This window comes from Stigmatopora nigra, chromosome 16 (assembly GCF_051989575.1).
Source record: "Stigmatopora nigra isolate UIUO_SnigA chromosome 16, RoL_Snig_1.1, whole genome shotgun sequence".
NCBI lineage: Eukaryota > Metazoa > Chordata > Actinopteri > Syngnathiformes > Syngnathidae > Stigmatopora > Stigmatopora nigra.
Window position 1 is genome coordinate 9,277,379 of NC_135523.1, and position 17,011 is coordinate 9,294,389.

The 17,011-nt window shown below is 38.0% G+C and overlaps 1 protein-coding gene across 2 annotated transcripts in view; it reads left to right on the forward strand.

Moving 5' to 3' along the window:
* Positions 1-17,011, forward strand: part of cntnap2a (contactin associated protein 2a) — a 231,862-nt gene that overhangs the window by 104,154 nt on the left and 110,697 nt on the right. For both annotated transcript variants that reach the window (XM_077736044.1, XM_077736045.1), the window contains exons 4-10: positions 1,467-1,614; positions 3,267-3,319; positions 3,528-3,678; positions 4,295-4,479; positions 6,526-6,669; positions 7,445-7,706; positions 16,349-16,498. In XM_077736044.1, the coding sequence (XP_077592170.1) occupies positions 1,467-1,614; positions 3,267-3,319; positions 3,528-3,678; positions 4,295-4,479; positions 6,526-6,669; positions 7,445-7,706; positions 16,349-16,498 (1,093 nt within the window). The remainder of the gene's footprint in view (positions 1-1,466; positions 1,615-3,266; positions 3,320-3,527; positions 3,679-4,294; positions 4,480-6,525; positions 6,670-7,444; positions 7,707-16,348; positions 16,499-17,011) is intronic.

The window sequence follows — 17,011 nt, forward strand, 5'->3', positions numbered from 1 at the left end:
AATATGGTTCAAAGATAAACAGTTAGCGGGAGATAGCGTGATCGAATCAATAATCAGCAAAAAAGCCAGCGGAATCTACATGGACTTGAAAGCAAAGCAAGAACATGAAAATGACACCAGCAAAACCCTTCAAAGCGAGTCGTGGCTGGTTTGATAATTTTAAAAAACAAACTGGATGAAACGTCTAATCGGTTCTAAGGCACGAAGTAGCAGCAAGTTCGGACTCGAAACCTGCGGTGGAATATATTAACCCTTCTGTCTCGGGTGTAGCACAACCCATTTACACCCATTAAAGTCTGTGTTTATCTTAAGTTCATTTAAGTTAAATTTAAACTTTATGTTATTGGTACGAGCATGTTGCTCTCCCGCTGCATCCTGCTCACACTCCCCGATAATTTTTATCCCTCTGTGCATAATTTAAAATATTCACCTTAACATACAATATCAAACACCATAAACGACTTCCCAAAGAACCTTATGCAGTTGTTTGAATGTGAAGCAGAGCACTGATATACAATTTTAGTGCATTTGTTTACTCTGTTAATCTTTCCTTGATAGATAGAATTGTTAAAAATAACAGAGAAAGAAAGGCGCAAAGTTCTTCACACTGCATTTTGAGTAGCTCTGAAGCTGAGCTTAATTTGAACCAATTTCCTGTGAAAATACTATATTGTGTTTCGGGAACCTATTGGCACTAATGCCTTCCGGTGTGACTGAGGTGTTGTTGAGTGCAGAGTTATCTGAAAATCTGTTAATATGCGTTAAGACCAACTTAGCCTGTCGGTCTCCATTTCATCATTATTGATATCTTATTTAATTTTTCTTTCTAACTTCACTACATGACTTTTTGTTAAAAAAATATTTTAGGATATTTGCACTTATTAAAATCTGTAGGAAGGTACCTGGTTGTTAGTAGATTGTGAAGCACAACCAATAAAAAAATGTTTTTCCACTGTAATATTCTGTTTTTTTTTGTGTTCTTTCCGAGGGTGGAAACGAATGAATTTGTTTAGTTAATTTCTATGGGAAACGTTAATATGAGATATGAGTAAATCGACACACGTGCTCAGTCCCGGAACGCATTAAGCTCGTATCTCAAGGTATGCCTGTAATAGGAAAAGGTAGTGTCGACTATGTCAACTGTAGCAATCCGTGAGTCTTAAGGGAGCCATTTAAATAGGGGAAAGAACAGAGTGTTTCTTACGTGTACTGTACTTCGAAACCAACAAAGCACAATTTCCTCTCCAAATCCCCTGCAGTCATACTCTCACATGGTGTAATAATACTCATATATAGTCTCATAATTAAGTTGTATGTTTTGTGAATTTGTGCCTCCTGGGGGCAGGATGTGGTGAGCGGAACAAATACTTTTTGCTCTTAGCTCCTCCAAGCAGCTTGGTAGACCCTAGGCTGGTTGCTCTGATGATGTGTAATTTCATCATGTTTTTCTCTGTTTATGTGTGCAGGCTTTCTCTGGAAACTCAAACTCAGAGAGTGCAATTCGGCATGAGTTACAGCATGGAATTGTGGCGCGCTTCCTAAGGTTTGTACCCCTGGAATGGAGCATAGAAGGCCGGATTGGGCTTCGCATAGAGGTCTATGGCTGCTTGTACTGTGAGTACACATTATGAGTAATAGCATACACGCACTAATTCCTCATTGTCCTCCTTTTTTTCAAATATATGAACATTATGATAAGAATTATTTCAGGATGATAAACAATGTTCCCTCTAAGCTGCACGTGTGCGCAATTGGGCATTCCCCTCGTGTATTCTGCGCACAGCAAAGAAATGCGCAAAATAAAGTCTAAACTGAATTAAAAAAAAAAAAAAAAAACTACTATTTGAAATATAGCCATTCTGCAATGCCACCCAGGAAGCAGCCTGTCACTGACAAGAAACGGTAATTTCGGATAAAGCTATAAAACTGTCCGTCTGGCCAATGATAGGATGCGGTTCACATCAAGTGTGTTTACTTCTACGCGTCTACGGCGTAAGTAATTGTTAATGACATTAATTGGTTGAGTTAGTTATGCGTTGGGCATAGGTGCCTGTATCTTGCAGGTTAGAATAGCTAACTGTTCGGTGAGGCTGCTGCCAACTCTTTGTCATGGCAAAATGAGACAAAGTAAAAAAGAAAAGCGGTTCTTTTAAGATGGAATGGTTGTCGGAGTATATGCAAATAGAAGAACAAGCAGTGAAATTGGGTGAAAAAGATCTCTTCTGCAAAGCATGCAGCAAACCTTAAGTTGTAAGCAGATTTTTCGATTACTTTTCTGAAACGCTTTATCCTCACTAGGGGCTTGGGGGGTGCTAGAGCTTATCCCAACCGGGCCAAAGGCAGAGGATAACCTGAACCTGTGGCCACCAATCACAGGGCACGGGGAGACAAATAACAATTCACTCTCACACTCAAACCTAGGGGCAATTTAGAGTGTCCAATCAGCCTAATATGCATGTTATTGGAATGTGGGTGGGAAAAAAAAACATACGGGCCCGGGGAAAACAATCACACAGGTGGACCAACCTAGATTTAAACCCAGGGCCCCAGAGCTGTGAAGCTGATCCAAAATGACTATTAACTTGTAATGTGCACTTCGCTGGACAAGTTGATAGTTTTGGATCAAATCAATGCTTTCTACTGGCTGAAATTTGCAGAGAACAAATTAATTCAAATTTGTTTCCTTTTACATAACATGTTTTGATTTATAAAGTACTATATTTATTTATATTTATATTTTTTAGAGTGTGTGTTTTATGTAGGAGTTGACACGTATTTACCATAGACACTTTATTTAACTCCCTGTGAGACCCTGCTGATTTCTTTCATTTTAGTGTCATATTTTCGATGCTATGCAGACCCTAGTGTTTTCATCATAGCAAGACTTAGCCACAACTCCCCCTGAAATCTGTTCAGTTTCACTCACTCTCTGGGAACCTCTTGATGTCTGCAATCTGGCCATCAAAAATTTAAGACTACTTCAAACCTGTCACTATAATTTTCCAAACATTTCAAAATATCTTCTGACAATCATTATCACTTGTTCCACCATTGTGCATATCAATTCTATACAGGCACACTATATGACCTTCATGAGTCTTCTGGAAACCATTTTCTTGTGATGCTTTTGAAACATAGTGTATCCATCCAGTGGTCTTTTTATTGATTGAGTAGAATACTGTAACTTTGTTTCCTGTTGTTTCTCTCACCTTTGTTAAATGTGTCATTCATTTATTTTTCCCATGCTTTCTTTTCCTCCATCTTAGGGGCAGACATGATCAACTTTGATGGACAGAGTGTGATCTCATATCGTTTCAAGGTAATACTTGGTATTTTACTCATTGAAGAGCTCTGACGTGCAGCAAATAAAACTGTTTGATTCCTCCCATGATCTGCTTATTTAGGTAATCTAAAGTGTTGAGATTTCTCTAAAAAAATCAATATTCTGATGAAAGCAACTAAAATATTTAATTTCCCTTTGTAGAATCTGTAGATGCCAAATGTAAGCTTCTACCATTTATGTCTAGGTGAAGAAGATGAAGCTTATCAAGGATGTGATTGCACTGAGGTTCAAGACGTCAGAGAGTGATGGGGTAATTCTCCACGGAGAGGGGCAGCAGGGGGACTACATCACCTTGGAGCTGCGCAAAGCCAAGCTGCTGCTAAAGATCAACCTGGGTAGGCATCCCCATCAGTGACAGTTTTTTTTCAAACACTGAACATGACTCAGTAGTGAAGCAGCATACTAAACAAAATAATAAGTGTAGCTCAAAGTGTGTGTGCGGGTGTCAGTCCGTGCACACGTGTGTGGCTGGTTTGATTGTTTGCAAGGCAATGACAAATAAAGTATCTTCTCTTCTGTCCTGTCACACATTAATGGTAATATTCGGCTGCACCATTTCTCGAGACTCAGTCAGAGGCATTCTTGTTCTATCAATATCTAAGACTGAAGATAGAAAAGCAATGATGAGGAAGATCACTGTTGTTTTTAAGCATTTCATAAACTTCATTTGAAGATATTATATGCAGTATTTTTAATCCAATGACTCTTTTATTCCTATATGTTAGATTTTTGTTGCGATCCAGTAAAACAACTAAAATGATTGCCCTTTATCCTAATCTAAATATGTGAATATCCCTCTTATGCAGTGACAGTACATTGCACTTCCTACATATACACTTCTAAATGAATCCAACAAACACAACACATCTTAAACAGTAATAAAATATATAATCTGATGTTAAATATTGTGAAATTGTTTATTCTTACACGCAAATGTAATATTAATTACAGGCAGTAACCAGTACGGCTCCATTCTGGGCCATACCTCAGTGACGACAGGCAGCCTCTTGGATGACAACCACTGGCACTCCGTGGTTATTGAGCGCTACCGTCGTAATGTCAATTTCACACTGGATAGACACATGCAACACTTCAGGACCAATGGGGAGTTTGATCACCTCGACTTGGACTATGAGGTAAGCCGCTAAATGTGGGCATGGTACATACATTCTGTACACCTTATATGTTGCAGCAGTGATTAACTAAAATGGGGGAACATATTTTTGGTCTCATGCTACAGAGTTTAATTACAGCAAGACATTTTATTTAAAAGAAAGGAACATTTGGATTTATTTTTATTTATTCTGTGTTTTTTTTTCCTGCTAAAAAATAAAATTACTTCTCTAAGACTTATCATTCATTCATTTTCCAAACCGCCTATTCAAAGTCTGGCAAGTGAAACCCTACATCCTCAGGCGCCAAGACCTATCATATTAACTGAAAATAATGGATGTATTATTGTCTTCACGTGGAATAATGGAAATAATGGATGTATTATTGTCTTCATGTGGAATAATGGATGCCAATTAACATGGAGTATTTGTAAATACAATCCAAAATAAATTGCAGTTTTTGGTGAAACTTAACTATCTGTATGCAAACTTGATCTCCTCACTGATGACCTTTGCTAACTAAGGAGTAGAATAATAACACCCCGGAAATTACATATTGGCTTTGCTAGGTGCTAATGTGATGATAATCCATAGCATTCCCACAATTAATGTTGCTCAGTAATGCATGTAACATAATGAGTTTGCATAATACTTGAAACATGAAAAAAATATTTTTTCTTTGGAATGTCTAAAGTGGATGATGGCTGTTTGTGTCTAATGCGATTACAGGCCTACTTGTAGCTTAATATTTGCTTTTGCGATTATTGTCTGAATGAATCCCTTCATGGAGCTGGTTTGTTGACATATTGATAACCCCATAAGTGCATGTGTGTGTTTTTGGGTATTAACTGTCTCAGCTGATATGGCTCATCTTGTCCACTGGCAACTTAGAAGAAATCCATTCAACAAAATAAAGCCTGTATGTTTGTTAATGGTTCTGATGTGTGTGTGTGTGTGTGTGTGTGTGTGTGTTTGTGTTTGTATACAAACCCGTCAATTTAAATTTCAATCAATACTTTGTTAACATATCTCCTGGGGTTCCTTGAAATATAAAAGCAACTCTTGGCAACACTCCATAGCGAGAGTATGACATTAGGAAATTAAAATCCTTGTTTGCATAGCATTTGACCCTTCAGCTTCAAAAGACATCACTGTATCTTTTGTTGTCCTAAAAGCAGACATGTTATGTTTCAATTCTTTTGTTGTTAACGCTGTCCCACGCTTGTTGCCAGAAATAGCCTCAAAACGCCTTTTTCTGCCAACCTCATTTACTCTCCCACCAGCGCCCTTTAGACCAGAGACCAAGACAGTCTTAGTTCTTTCCCCATCTTTGCACTCCTCTTCCTTTTTGACCAAAGCCAGCAATAACACCAGTGTTGCAACTTGCTAACAGCTCATTTGAAGTCACCTTGAGTGTTTTTTCTCGGGCTATTCACAACCGTTGCCAAAGTGTTTTTTTATTGACTAGTCAATCGACCCTTACTTTAAGAACAAGCCTGATCTTCCTGCACCTGTAGCCCAGGCCAATGGACTTCTGGTAGACACCTGTTTCAGAGATGCATTATGGAAGCAGCAAGTTAAAATGTTTATAACAATGGTTCTTAACCTTGTTGGAGCTACCGAACACCTCCAATTTCACATGCGGATTCACCAAACCCTGTGCGCTTTTACCGAACACTACTTTTGTGTCAAATATAATATGATTTTTTTTTTTCAAATTCAAGATATATCCTTGCAGCACTAAAGGGCCAAGCAATTTCACGTGATCACCTGCAGCCAGTGATGGTCAAGCGGAGCATGACATTGTGAATAAACATGATGTGTCGATATGTCATAGCCTCTGTGCCAGAGGCTCCACCGAACCCCTGAGACCGACTCACCAAACGCCTAGGGTTTGATTGAACCCAGGTTAAGAACCAATGGTTTATAAACAACAATATTGAAACTTCTAGTAACAAATATAAGTGATCTAAACACACACACAAACAGTTATACTGCAATACAAACTAACAGCACCTGAACTTAAGCAAATGTTTTCTGCAATTCAACATTTTATTCCTCTCTCCTTAGTTGAGCTTCGGCGGAATGCCATACAGTGGAAAGCCAATTGGAGGTGGGCGCAAGAACTTTAAAGGCTGCATGGAAAGTATCAACTACAATGGAGACAACATTACTGACCTAGCCCGTAGGAAAAAGCTGGACACATCAAGTTTTGTGAGTCAAATGCTCACTCCCTATCACGCATAGAGCACTGTATAACTTTTATTTCTGAATTTGCTATAGCAATATAATATACCGTATTTCCAAAACCATAAGGTGCAACGTATTTAAAGGTGTTCTCTCAGTTTTGGGTACAATTTCTGTTTTTAACCATAGACTAGACGCTCTGGATTATTCAGCACCTCATTATGGCAGCTCATACACACAGACATTTGAGATGACAATGTCATACGCTAAATGGTCACATGAAACTTACACATGCATGCATCTACCTATTTTGTAAATTAGTCCATACACAGGGCACTTTGCCCAATAAGGCGTCTCGTCCATTTTGGAGAAAATTTTCAACTTTTACGTATGCCTTATATTGTATTGGCCCGTATATAAGATGGGTTTTTTTGCATTGAAATAAGAATGAAAGAGTGTCAGTTGTCATAAATTTGGGGTCTAAACACAATACCCATTCACAACGCTAGCTTCCACCTAATGTCTGTTTTTTAATTATTGTTCAAAAGATTATCTAACAAAAGACAGTGCAATCAAAGTTCAGTTCCAAATGTTTGAATTCAAATCCTCCTTGACTCACACAGCTATTAGATCCATATCAAAGTAGATTCACATTTCATGGACACGGTCAAAGCAGCAGTGTTGTGCATTAAAAAAAGCACCTGAATACACTGCTGATTAAAAAATATAATATATGTTATTCTTATCTATTTTACGATTTATTATCGCCTCTCACTCCATCTCTACATCTCCGCCCTCACAGCGTAATCTTTCATTCTCCTGCCTGGAAACACACTCCTTCCCTGTGTTTTTCAACGCCACCAGCTTTCTGCAACTGCCAGGTCGGGCTTCACATGATATCATATCGGTGGGCCTTCAGTTCCGTACATGGAACCCTCACGGGCTACTCCTCTTCAGTAACCTTGATGATGGAACTCTGGAAGTTTCACTTGAAGACAGCAAGGTGGTTGTTCGCATCAATGTAACCAGGTCAGACAAAAACTACCTGGTTGGCTTAACATCAGGTGAGTCCACATTTGTATACGAGTAGAAAAGAATTATAAGACAAGATTGCACCTTACATATTTCTTTACATATTCAAATGTTCACATATTACGTTGTAATATACTGTTTTTGCATGCGTTGAATGAGCCAAAATAACATGCTTTTTCTCTTGAATATATTGCTATAATCATTTGTTTTAGACTTGAGGTTTTAAAAAAGAGGGGCTTGTGATTATCTTATAATAAGAACCGTCTTAATTCTGGCCAACATGGCTAGATGAGTGTGTGTGTTGTGGATTGTGTGTGCTCTAAAATCTTAAATGTTCAAAATGTCAACTAGATGGTGACGACACGTTTTCTTCAAAACAGTTTTATTTTTTTCTACAACACACAATAATCAAAAAATCAATAATTCCATTTGTTTGTAAGCCTGAAGTCTTCAAGGTCAATACAAAAAACTAAAATAAATATATATATAGAAAGGTAATTAATCTATTTTACAGTAATTGCTAATTAACCTGGGGAGATAATCATTAATAGGTGGGTGCTGATTTGAAAGTGTTGAAGAAAAAGAAATTGTAGCGATGTGGTGACGATAAGTTTTGGAGCAAGACAGCAGAGCCGCCAGCCAGAACTCTATTACTGGACTTAAGATGGGGAGGTAGAACTCTCAGGTTGTTGGAGGGGTATGATTGGGTGTTTGGAAAGGTTGGTAATGGGCAGGAGGTCAAACAAGGTTATGAATGGCCTTGGCGATGTAAAGAAAGATCTTGAATTGAATTCAAAGTTTAAGCCTGCTGAAGGTGATGAATTGGAGAGAAGGTGTTTTAGCGTTTCTACGAACAGCGATATTCTAGACTCGTTGAAGCTTTTAGAGGCACTTGTAAGAGAAGAGCATTACAATAATAAAAAAAAATGGGTGTAAGAAGGCTGTGAACAAGAATTGTGGCAGTTTGAAGGGTGAGGAAGGTCCAGAGGTAGCTGTTGCTGTAGTGATTTTTTTTTCAAATTGAAGATCATGTAATTTCCATTTTTTCACCTCGATTTTCAATAAGCATTCATATCAAAAATTGCCTTCACAAATGAATGAAATATTTGATTTTTATTGACATGGTCATAACTGTTATTTACCACCATTTGACTACAAGGCCCTATGTTTATCTCCATGTAATTTACAGTCCTGCCGCTAATTTATCAGTTTTTATAGGGTAATGTGCTTGCATTTTTTGAGGTGAATATTTTTAGTTCTTTTAGGTACAACTTATTTTATAAAAATACCAGTTCATATTTTACACCATTTGTTTTGCTATAGTTTGCAGTATGGCAGTATGAAATGATAGAGGTTATCCTCTCTGACTCTAATTTATACCATTCCCCTCGAATAATTTCGGTGCTTCATTTTCATTAATGTTGTGCCTGTAATTGCATGGGTTTTCTCTGGGTAACCGTCTTGTTCCAACATTCCTGCAGCATGCGGTAAAAACTCCATGTTTTATCAAGTCGTGAAATTGAGTGATGCATTTAATCTATAGCAAGTGAGTAGACCTTCGAGCACATACAAACATTTTGGACAGTGCCCAAAACAGTTGAAGGGTTCAGCATGGGTTCCACCTAAACCCTTTAGATTTAATGGAAATGTTAATATTGTTTTCCCTCTAAAGTATTTTTTCTCCTTTTGTTGTGTCTTACTTCATTCCTCCCTCTCTCTTATTTCTTCCCACCGTCTCTTTATGAAGACGATAATTTATTCTGTCCACTGCTGCTTTAATAGTCCATCGCCCAGGGGTAGGGATTATTACTGCATTACCCTTTTGGCTAATTGGTCTTGAGCGTGTGATTACATAACTATTACTAGAATACACAGATACATAAGCTTGCTCACATACAGCAGTGCACACTCCCCGAATTTGATTCTGTTATTAGTATGTTTGAAACAAGCGATTCATGCTGGCTCCTAGCCTCACGGTCACCGTGGGAACAGAGTAGACTTAAAATCTAATGATTAATGACATTTTATAGCAACATACAGTGGAAGGCATCGCACACCTGCACACAGCTGGGCGATACAACGAAAACAATAATTACCGTGAAATAATTTTTGGCAACCATAATATTTAAAACTTTTGATAATAATTTGATAATGTAAACTGTAATTACAGCACCTAACCACAATGTAGAATGGGGCGCTGTTGCGACATGAACGCTAGTTCCAGACCAACACTTGGGAGAAGAGGATTTTGAGGAAACATGTTTTTAGCATTTTAGCAATAGACAGTAACACAGAGGATGATCATAAAAGGACAATAACACAGCCAAAATAACCAATAATTTCTGTCATATAGCCCAGCTTTACAGACACACTGAAAACACAATTTTGTCTCGCCAAGTGCTGGTTCTTTTGATACATTCAGCTTTGAATATTTCACATTTAACATTAACGATTTGATTATTTTATCAATCAGAAAGGTACTTTCCATACTTTCGTTCATTAGTACTACTAGGTTATATTTTCATTAAAAAATACACCTTCGTTGACAGCATCCCAGATATTAAGAATTCTTTGAAAATGTCTTCCCGTATAAGGACTCTAACAATAAACCAGAACTTAACAACATTTTGCAAGCAAGCTACAGTAATACAACTAACATACACAAACACACACACACACACACACACACACAACTTTCTTGTTAGAGTTAAAGATGATACTAAGGCGCTGAATCATCCCATTTTATAACCTTCAAAATGCCCTTCTAGTTCAAGGGCTCCCATATAAGCATGCTGTAGTGCAGTAACTCTGCAAGTTCACATGGAATGGAAGAGTATAAAACATTACACACACCATAATATTTCCCTGGAGAACTTCAGGTCCAAACATAAATTGTAAAACTATCTTATGTTGCTCGCTCTCCCAATTACTACCGAGTGGGTATGGTTTGACAGAGTGCTGTGAGTCATCAAACCCTAATGGCGAAAAAGTACTCAATTTTTCTGACTAGTGTAAACCTAGCATGGCACGTAGAGGACAGGCAGAGACCAGTTTATTTGAAAGAGGGTGTATTGCACTGCTTTTGGCTTGGAAAATTTGCAACCAATGGCAGTGGCTGACATCATTTTTAACGTGGTGTTGTGACATCTTGTCAGTGTGTAAATTATAAAACAATATGTAATTTGCTAGAGAATATATCCACTTAATTTCCCATTATAGTAACCAAAACCGGTGGAGGCCACTCTCATTAAATGACTGAAAATGTGTGTTTTAGATGAACAGGTGACCAAGACAACAGATTGGTGATTAGGTTAACTATTGCTTCCATACTTTAAACCCTGAGCGCAGCCTGAGCAATAGCGCTAAACTGTCTTACCTTAACATTTCTTGTCCTCTGTGTTGTGTTGACTGAATCTATCCCCACCCACAATCACAACCACTACCTACTGTTTCTATGATGTACCTACAATTATTTTTGTGAAACAACTCCTGGCCTAAAGCTGAGTGCTTTCCAGTGGCGTGATTTCAAAACTATAATAATAATAATAATAATAATCATTCATCTATGAATAAAAGGAAATCGGCCACCAAACCTTCAATCCTGAAGGATACTCGATCGAGTGCAGCTGTGCTGGCTATTACAATAAAGCTTAGAATGTCTTTGTTCTGATCTACCTTTTTTTATCATTATTAGTAGACATTTTAACTTGATCAAAAGGACTTGAGAATTCTCGACTCAGACATAAACATTAACGCACAGAACTGCGCAGGCAAAACCACCTCACAGTTTGGGGTGTTTGAGATTGTGTTTAAAAAAAATTAGAAATATAGTATTGGGCGGCCCGTGTTAACGGGTCGTCCTCACAGTTCTGGGGCCCTGGGTTCAAATCCAGGTCATTCATGTCCATCTGTGTGGAGTTAGCATGTTCTCCCCGAGCCTGCGTGTGTTTCCTCCGTGTACTCCGGTTTCCTCCCACATTCCAAAAACTAAATGGTAGGCTGATTGGACACTCTAAATTGCCCGTAGGTATGGGTGCGAGTGTTTATGGTTGTCCGTCTCCTTGTGCCTCTGGCGCGGAGACAGATGGGATTGGCTCCAGCACTCCTCCATGACCATAATGAGGATAACGCAGTTCAGAAATGGAATATAGTATTAATTTTGATATTTTCTATGCTGATCATTAGTAAAGTAAAATTCAAGGACACTGTTCATACTCCTATTATTCGTCTATGCATTGTATGTTAAGCAATTCCTTACCGTTTTTTTCAAGATTGATTTGTTCCTTACCTAGCTGTTTTTAATTTCTGAAAGGATTTTGAAGCGAAAAGGAAAGACAACGGTAGTTAATGAAAATGAGGAGTATATAAAAGGAGGGAGGCGGTGAATAAAAAGCTTAACATTTTTGACAACACCCAATCAATATTTCTTCATAACCCTACTCTTGCTCCAGTAGGTCCCAGCTCATTAACGTTATTTGTCACTAGAGATACAGCAATCTCCCTTTCCGCTAAGAACACACACAAAGCAATTTCTCTTTGCGCTTCATAATCAAAATGCGGCAGTGATGTGTCCTTCTATATGTAGGAGTAAAATGTTCCCCTCAAGGCTGTTACCTCTGGAAAAGCACAGACACACCTCTTTCTCACTTGACAAGGATTAAAAAGAAGGATGTGAGAATGCATAAATGGTGGCCACTTGGTTTCAATTTCAAAAGGAACTGTGCCCTAATTTTCTCATTGCCTTCCTTCTATACACACTTATTAACTCCCCAACTCATTTCAACGCAAAACTGAGCTCAATTAATGTTTTATGCCTACTGGATAACAAATTAGTAATTCAAACCTGTATTTTCTCTCAATTAACATATTGGAATTATTTGATTACTGTTACTATCTATCTACAGTTATATCTCGACTTCCGAAATTATTTGGTTTCAGAAGTAGTTCCGTAACTTTAATTTTACCTAACTAGAAACGCATTTTACATCTAAAAGCTTTACTACTTCCTAATGCAACCTACTGGACCTTTTACTGAAATAGAGTTCACCTAGTTTGAATTAGATATGTGGAAAATGCAGAAAAAAGTGGAGTTTGCATGTTCTCCCCGGGCCTGCGTGGGTTTTCGTCCAGGTACTCTGGTTTCCTCCCAGATTCCAAAAACATGCATATAGGCTGATTGGACACTGTAAATTTCCCCTAGATATGGGTGAGAGTTTGTTGTCCGTCTTCTTGTGCCCTGCAATCAGATGGCCACCGATTCAGGGTGTGCCCCACCTCTGGCCTGAAAACAGCTGGGATTGGCTCCAGCATCCAGGATAAAGCGGTTCAGAAAATGCGATGAGATCTTGTATTCAATATACAATGTACTCTCCATCACAGTTAAATTCCAGATAATTAAGAATTATTCCAACATAATATTATATATAGCTCTCATACATCATATATAACACCAGTCAACTGATGTACGTATATACATAATAAGCACAGTTTGACAACGTAGGAGCAACAACACTTGTTAGTAGGATTACCGTGTTTAATTTATAATTGCTTTTGGGTTGATATTTGAACCTGGCGTGTTAAGCAAGCTGCTCATTAATTGCTGGTTCCTAATCATTTGATAGATTTACTGTGTCAGAGCCTGACTGTCTTTTTTCCTGTTAAACAAAATGTCATGACAACAGCAGCAAACCAATATTTGTCTTGTTATCTAGCAAGACTAAATAGATTGTAAGCAATAGACCTCACTAAATTGTAGCTCATTTCTTTCCACAATAATCAAACCATTAATAAAGCTATTAATACAAGAATGTGCAAATTCTTGTCTCTTCCCTTGGTGCATACATGAACTATATTTGAAAATGATCAGAAAACAAATGAAACGGTTTAAGGTCCAAAAATTATTTTAATTGTGTTAATATATTTTAATCAACAATAGTACAAATTCATTTAAACAATTTCCCTTTTTTTTAAAAGGAACTTCTCGGGAAAATCGCACACGGTTGCGACTCTGTCAATACACTGGTTGATTTTTAGTATATATGTTTTGTTGCTGATTATTTCTTTTTAAGAGTGTGTTGCTTTTAAAAACCTTCACAAACATCACAGGAATTGTTAAGAAATACATGGGCACTTTATCACTCTCTTAGCTATTCATGGTTGAAAGAAATCACCTTCCTACCCACTAACATGACTCGCTTTTTGCTATTTTTTTATTTTGAAATCTTTGGCAGACAGCCAGTGTGTTAATGATAAGCTTTTGTATTTGCAGTGTGATAGAGAGAGCGAGAGAGATGTATTCATGTGTAGAAGATACAGCTGTGTGTTTGTGGGCGTGTAAGGGCGTGTGCATGAGTGTGTGTGTGTATGCGTGTTGGCGTTTATGTTCATGCTGTGGTGAACACAGCCGTCACTGATAAGCTCATCATTCAGAGCTATTGCTGGTGATGTAGAACAGATGAGGGGACATGAGGTGACACTGTATCTATTTTCCATTACATTCAAGAGGTTGAGTGATGCAGAAAAGCCTGATACTCATCCTATCTCACAAACATGCAGGGGGCACATCAAGGTCTAGGTGTGAAACTTTTACTGGTCATTCAAACAAAAAACAAAATGCTCACTATAACTGGTCACTATATTACTCTTTAAGTTTGGAAAATAATGCTGGTCCTTTTTATCAATGGTTTTAATCATCTTTTAAAAAAATCTTTATAAAAAAAATAGATAAATAAATGCATTCTTATTCCTTCATTATCCATATTGCACATCCTCGCAAGGGTTGCGGGGTTTTTTACAGCCTATCCCTACTCAATCCTATGCTAACCCAAACTGAAGTCACCATAATTTAGCTCCAAATGCAGCATTATTTTAATTAAAAAAAATAGCAAGGAAACTAATGAAATGTGAAAGGGAAACTCATGTCATTATTATTGTTCATTTATGCCCAGTTTGATGATTTCGCAAGGTCACTCTTTTCACGCCCCTTACCAGCTGTTTGGTCACCAATAACGTTGTCTTACAAACACACCTAATGGTCTCTCAGAAAAGGGGATTTGAATTTGTGGGCACAGTATACCGATATGAAATCAACAGCCTCTATGTTCAATAATATTTCAAAGTGAAATAAGGTTTAACAGGCCTTACTTAAAGCATATTGACTTTCCTCTTTGCACATGTCCGCACCTTGAACTTTGTTGAAGTAACGGTGTCTGTGCTTTCCAAATAAATGGCAGGCAGTGAAGCGGTGAACCAGTAGAATTTAGAAGAAAGAAACAGGAGCAGCGTGTTGTATAGAGAAGGCAGGACAACTCACAAGGATATAAATATAGAGAGACAGGATCAAGAATCAGGGACAAGGAAGGAGGGAGGGAGGAAGGATGAGTAGAGATTGGTGTCACTAAGAGGTGATGTATCAAGGGGAAGGTGATGAGAGTGAGTCGGCTTCTCTTGCAGCTCCGCTGGTAATATCCCTTCCCAAAACATCGCTCATATTTAATGGTGCACAGCCTCACGGAAGGAAGGAAGTGAGGGAGAGGGGATAGAAAACAGTAGCATGCATGCAAATGCCCTCTTGTGACATATGGAGGCTCCTCTTACAAATTCTCAGAGCTTGCCACTCCACTTCTAGTACATGTGAACTCTTTTGCTCTGATGGCAATAGGATTATTTGACAGGTAATGGACTCGAGGCATAGGCTTGAAACTGCACCCAACTGAATGCGGGTATTTTTTTTAAAGAACTTATTATGGAGCTGTAATGGATAATGTGAATTTAAATGTGATTCAGCCCAAAGCAATGTAAAGCAGCCTCTCCAAAGTAGTAGGAAGAAAATAGTATCAAGAAAACAGATACAATTCAATTTCTCTTAGTGGACAATTACAACTACTAAGAATACTACTACTTTTCATTTGATCAAATGTATTTATGAATTGTTTATATGGACAAATGGCATCTTTATCATGTGCATCCCAGTAAAATTTTGTTTAGTGAATTTATAAAAAACAAAGTTTTATGACCCATGGTTCGCTTGACTTCGGTGCAGGATCGATTCCCGCTTTTTTTTGCCCAGCGGCCGACGAGTCTGCCTCTTGCCCAAAGTCAGCTGGGATAGGCTCCAGCACCTCAATGTAATATGCTATATAAAAAAGAAAACACAATAAATGAATTGCAGTTTCACTCATCACTCCTCCAAAAATTCACAAAAGCAATTATTTACTTACAAAGTCAATAAAATGAACAAAACAATGATGAAAATAAATCTAAAGAAAAATATATTTGGATAAATTCATTCAAACTATCTCATTGCACACACAGTTTTATAGAATGTAAATTGTTCTTGTGTACATAGTAATGTTGTTATGTATGCACAGTAATTTTCACCAATATTTTCAGGTGATGGAAAAAAAGTAGTAGCTTTGCTGCAATCACAACAATGTTCCTTGAAATTTTCGTATTATACTGACAGGGATACGAACATGCAAGGCATCTAAACTCACTAGTTCATACCTTGCCTTGCTCAGATTGTGACCATCATAAAATAACAGTCCCATCTTTGGCACATCATCCCTAGGATTGAATGCATAGAATAAGAAAGTGACTGTTATTTCATCTTGCATGATAATTTCAGACAGTTTTGGTTTCATTTTAACTCCCTCCCCTCCCTTTTCCCCCATAGGTTCAGGTCTTAATGACGGCCAGTGGCATGCTGTACGTTTGGTCGCCAAGGAAAATTTTGCCATGTTGATGATGGATGGCGATGAACCTTCTGCTGTACGTTCCACATCACCACTCTTTATAACCACTGGAGGAACATATCACCTGGGAGGTAAAGCAATAATGTTTTTAGTCGGGAGATATCACATTTGCATCAATATAAAAACCTGCACTATTTGGTTAGACTAAACCCAACAAGTTGGGGTTCCAAACTTTTGGCCTAGTGTCAATACAAACTTACGAAACACACCTTTTCAAACGTGAAGTTTCCACAGCCACAGACATTATGAGGGATATTGTTTGGTTAGCACCGCTCCTCTGTAATGTCCGTATTTTAAAGTGTTAAGCTGTCCAGGCTGTTTTGTCCACTGATTCATCAATGTTTGCACATACATGGCCTGGTTTTCAAGGCGTAGGGATTTGACATTGCCTTCTCGCTGGGGTAGGCATACGTCATCGCTTTCACCAATTTTGATTGGCTGTGGATAGAGTAGGCAGGCCAAAGCTATCAAACGGTATCTGGAGCGAGCTGCACAAGCAAATATATTGTTGTGTTGATTTAAAGCCATTTTCAAGACAGACTTTTCAAAGCAAAAAGCTGGACATCATTAAGAAAAGGTCGGAC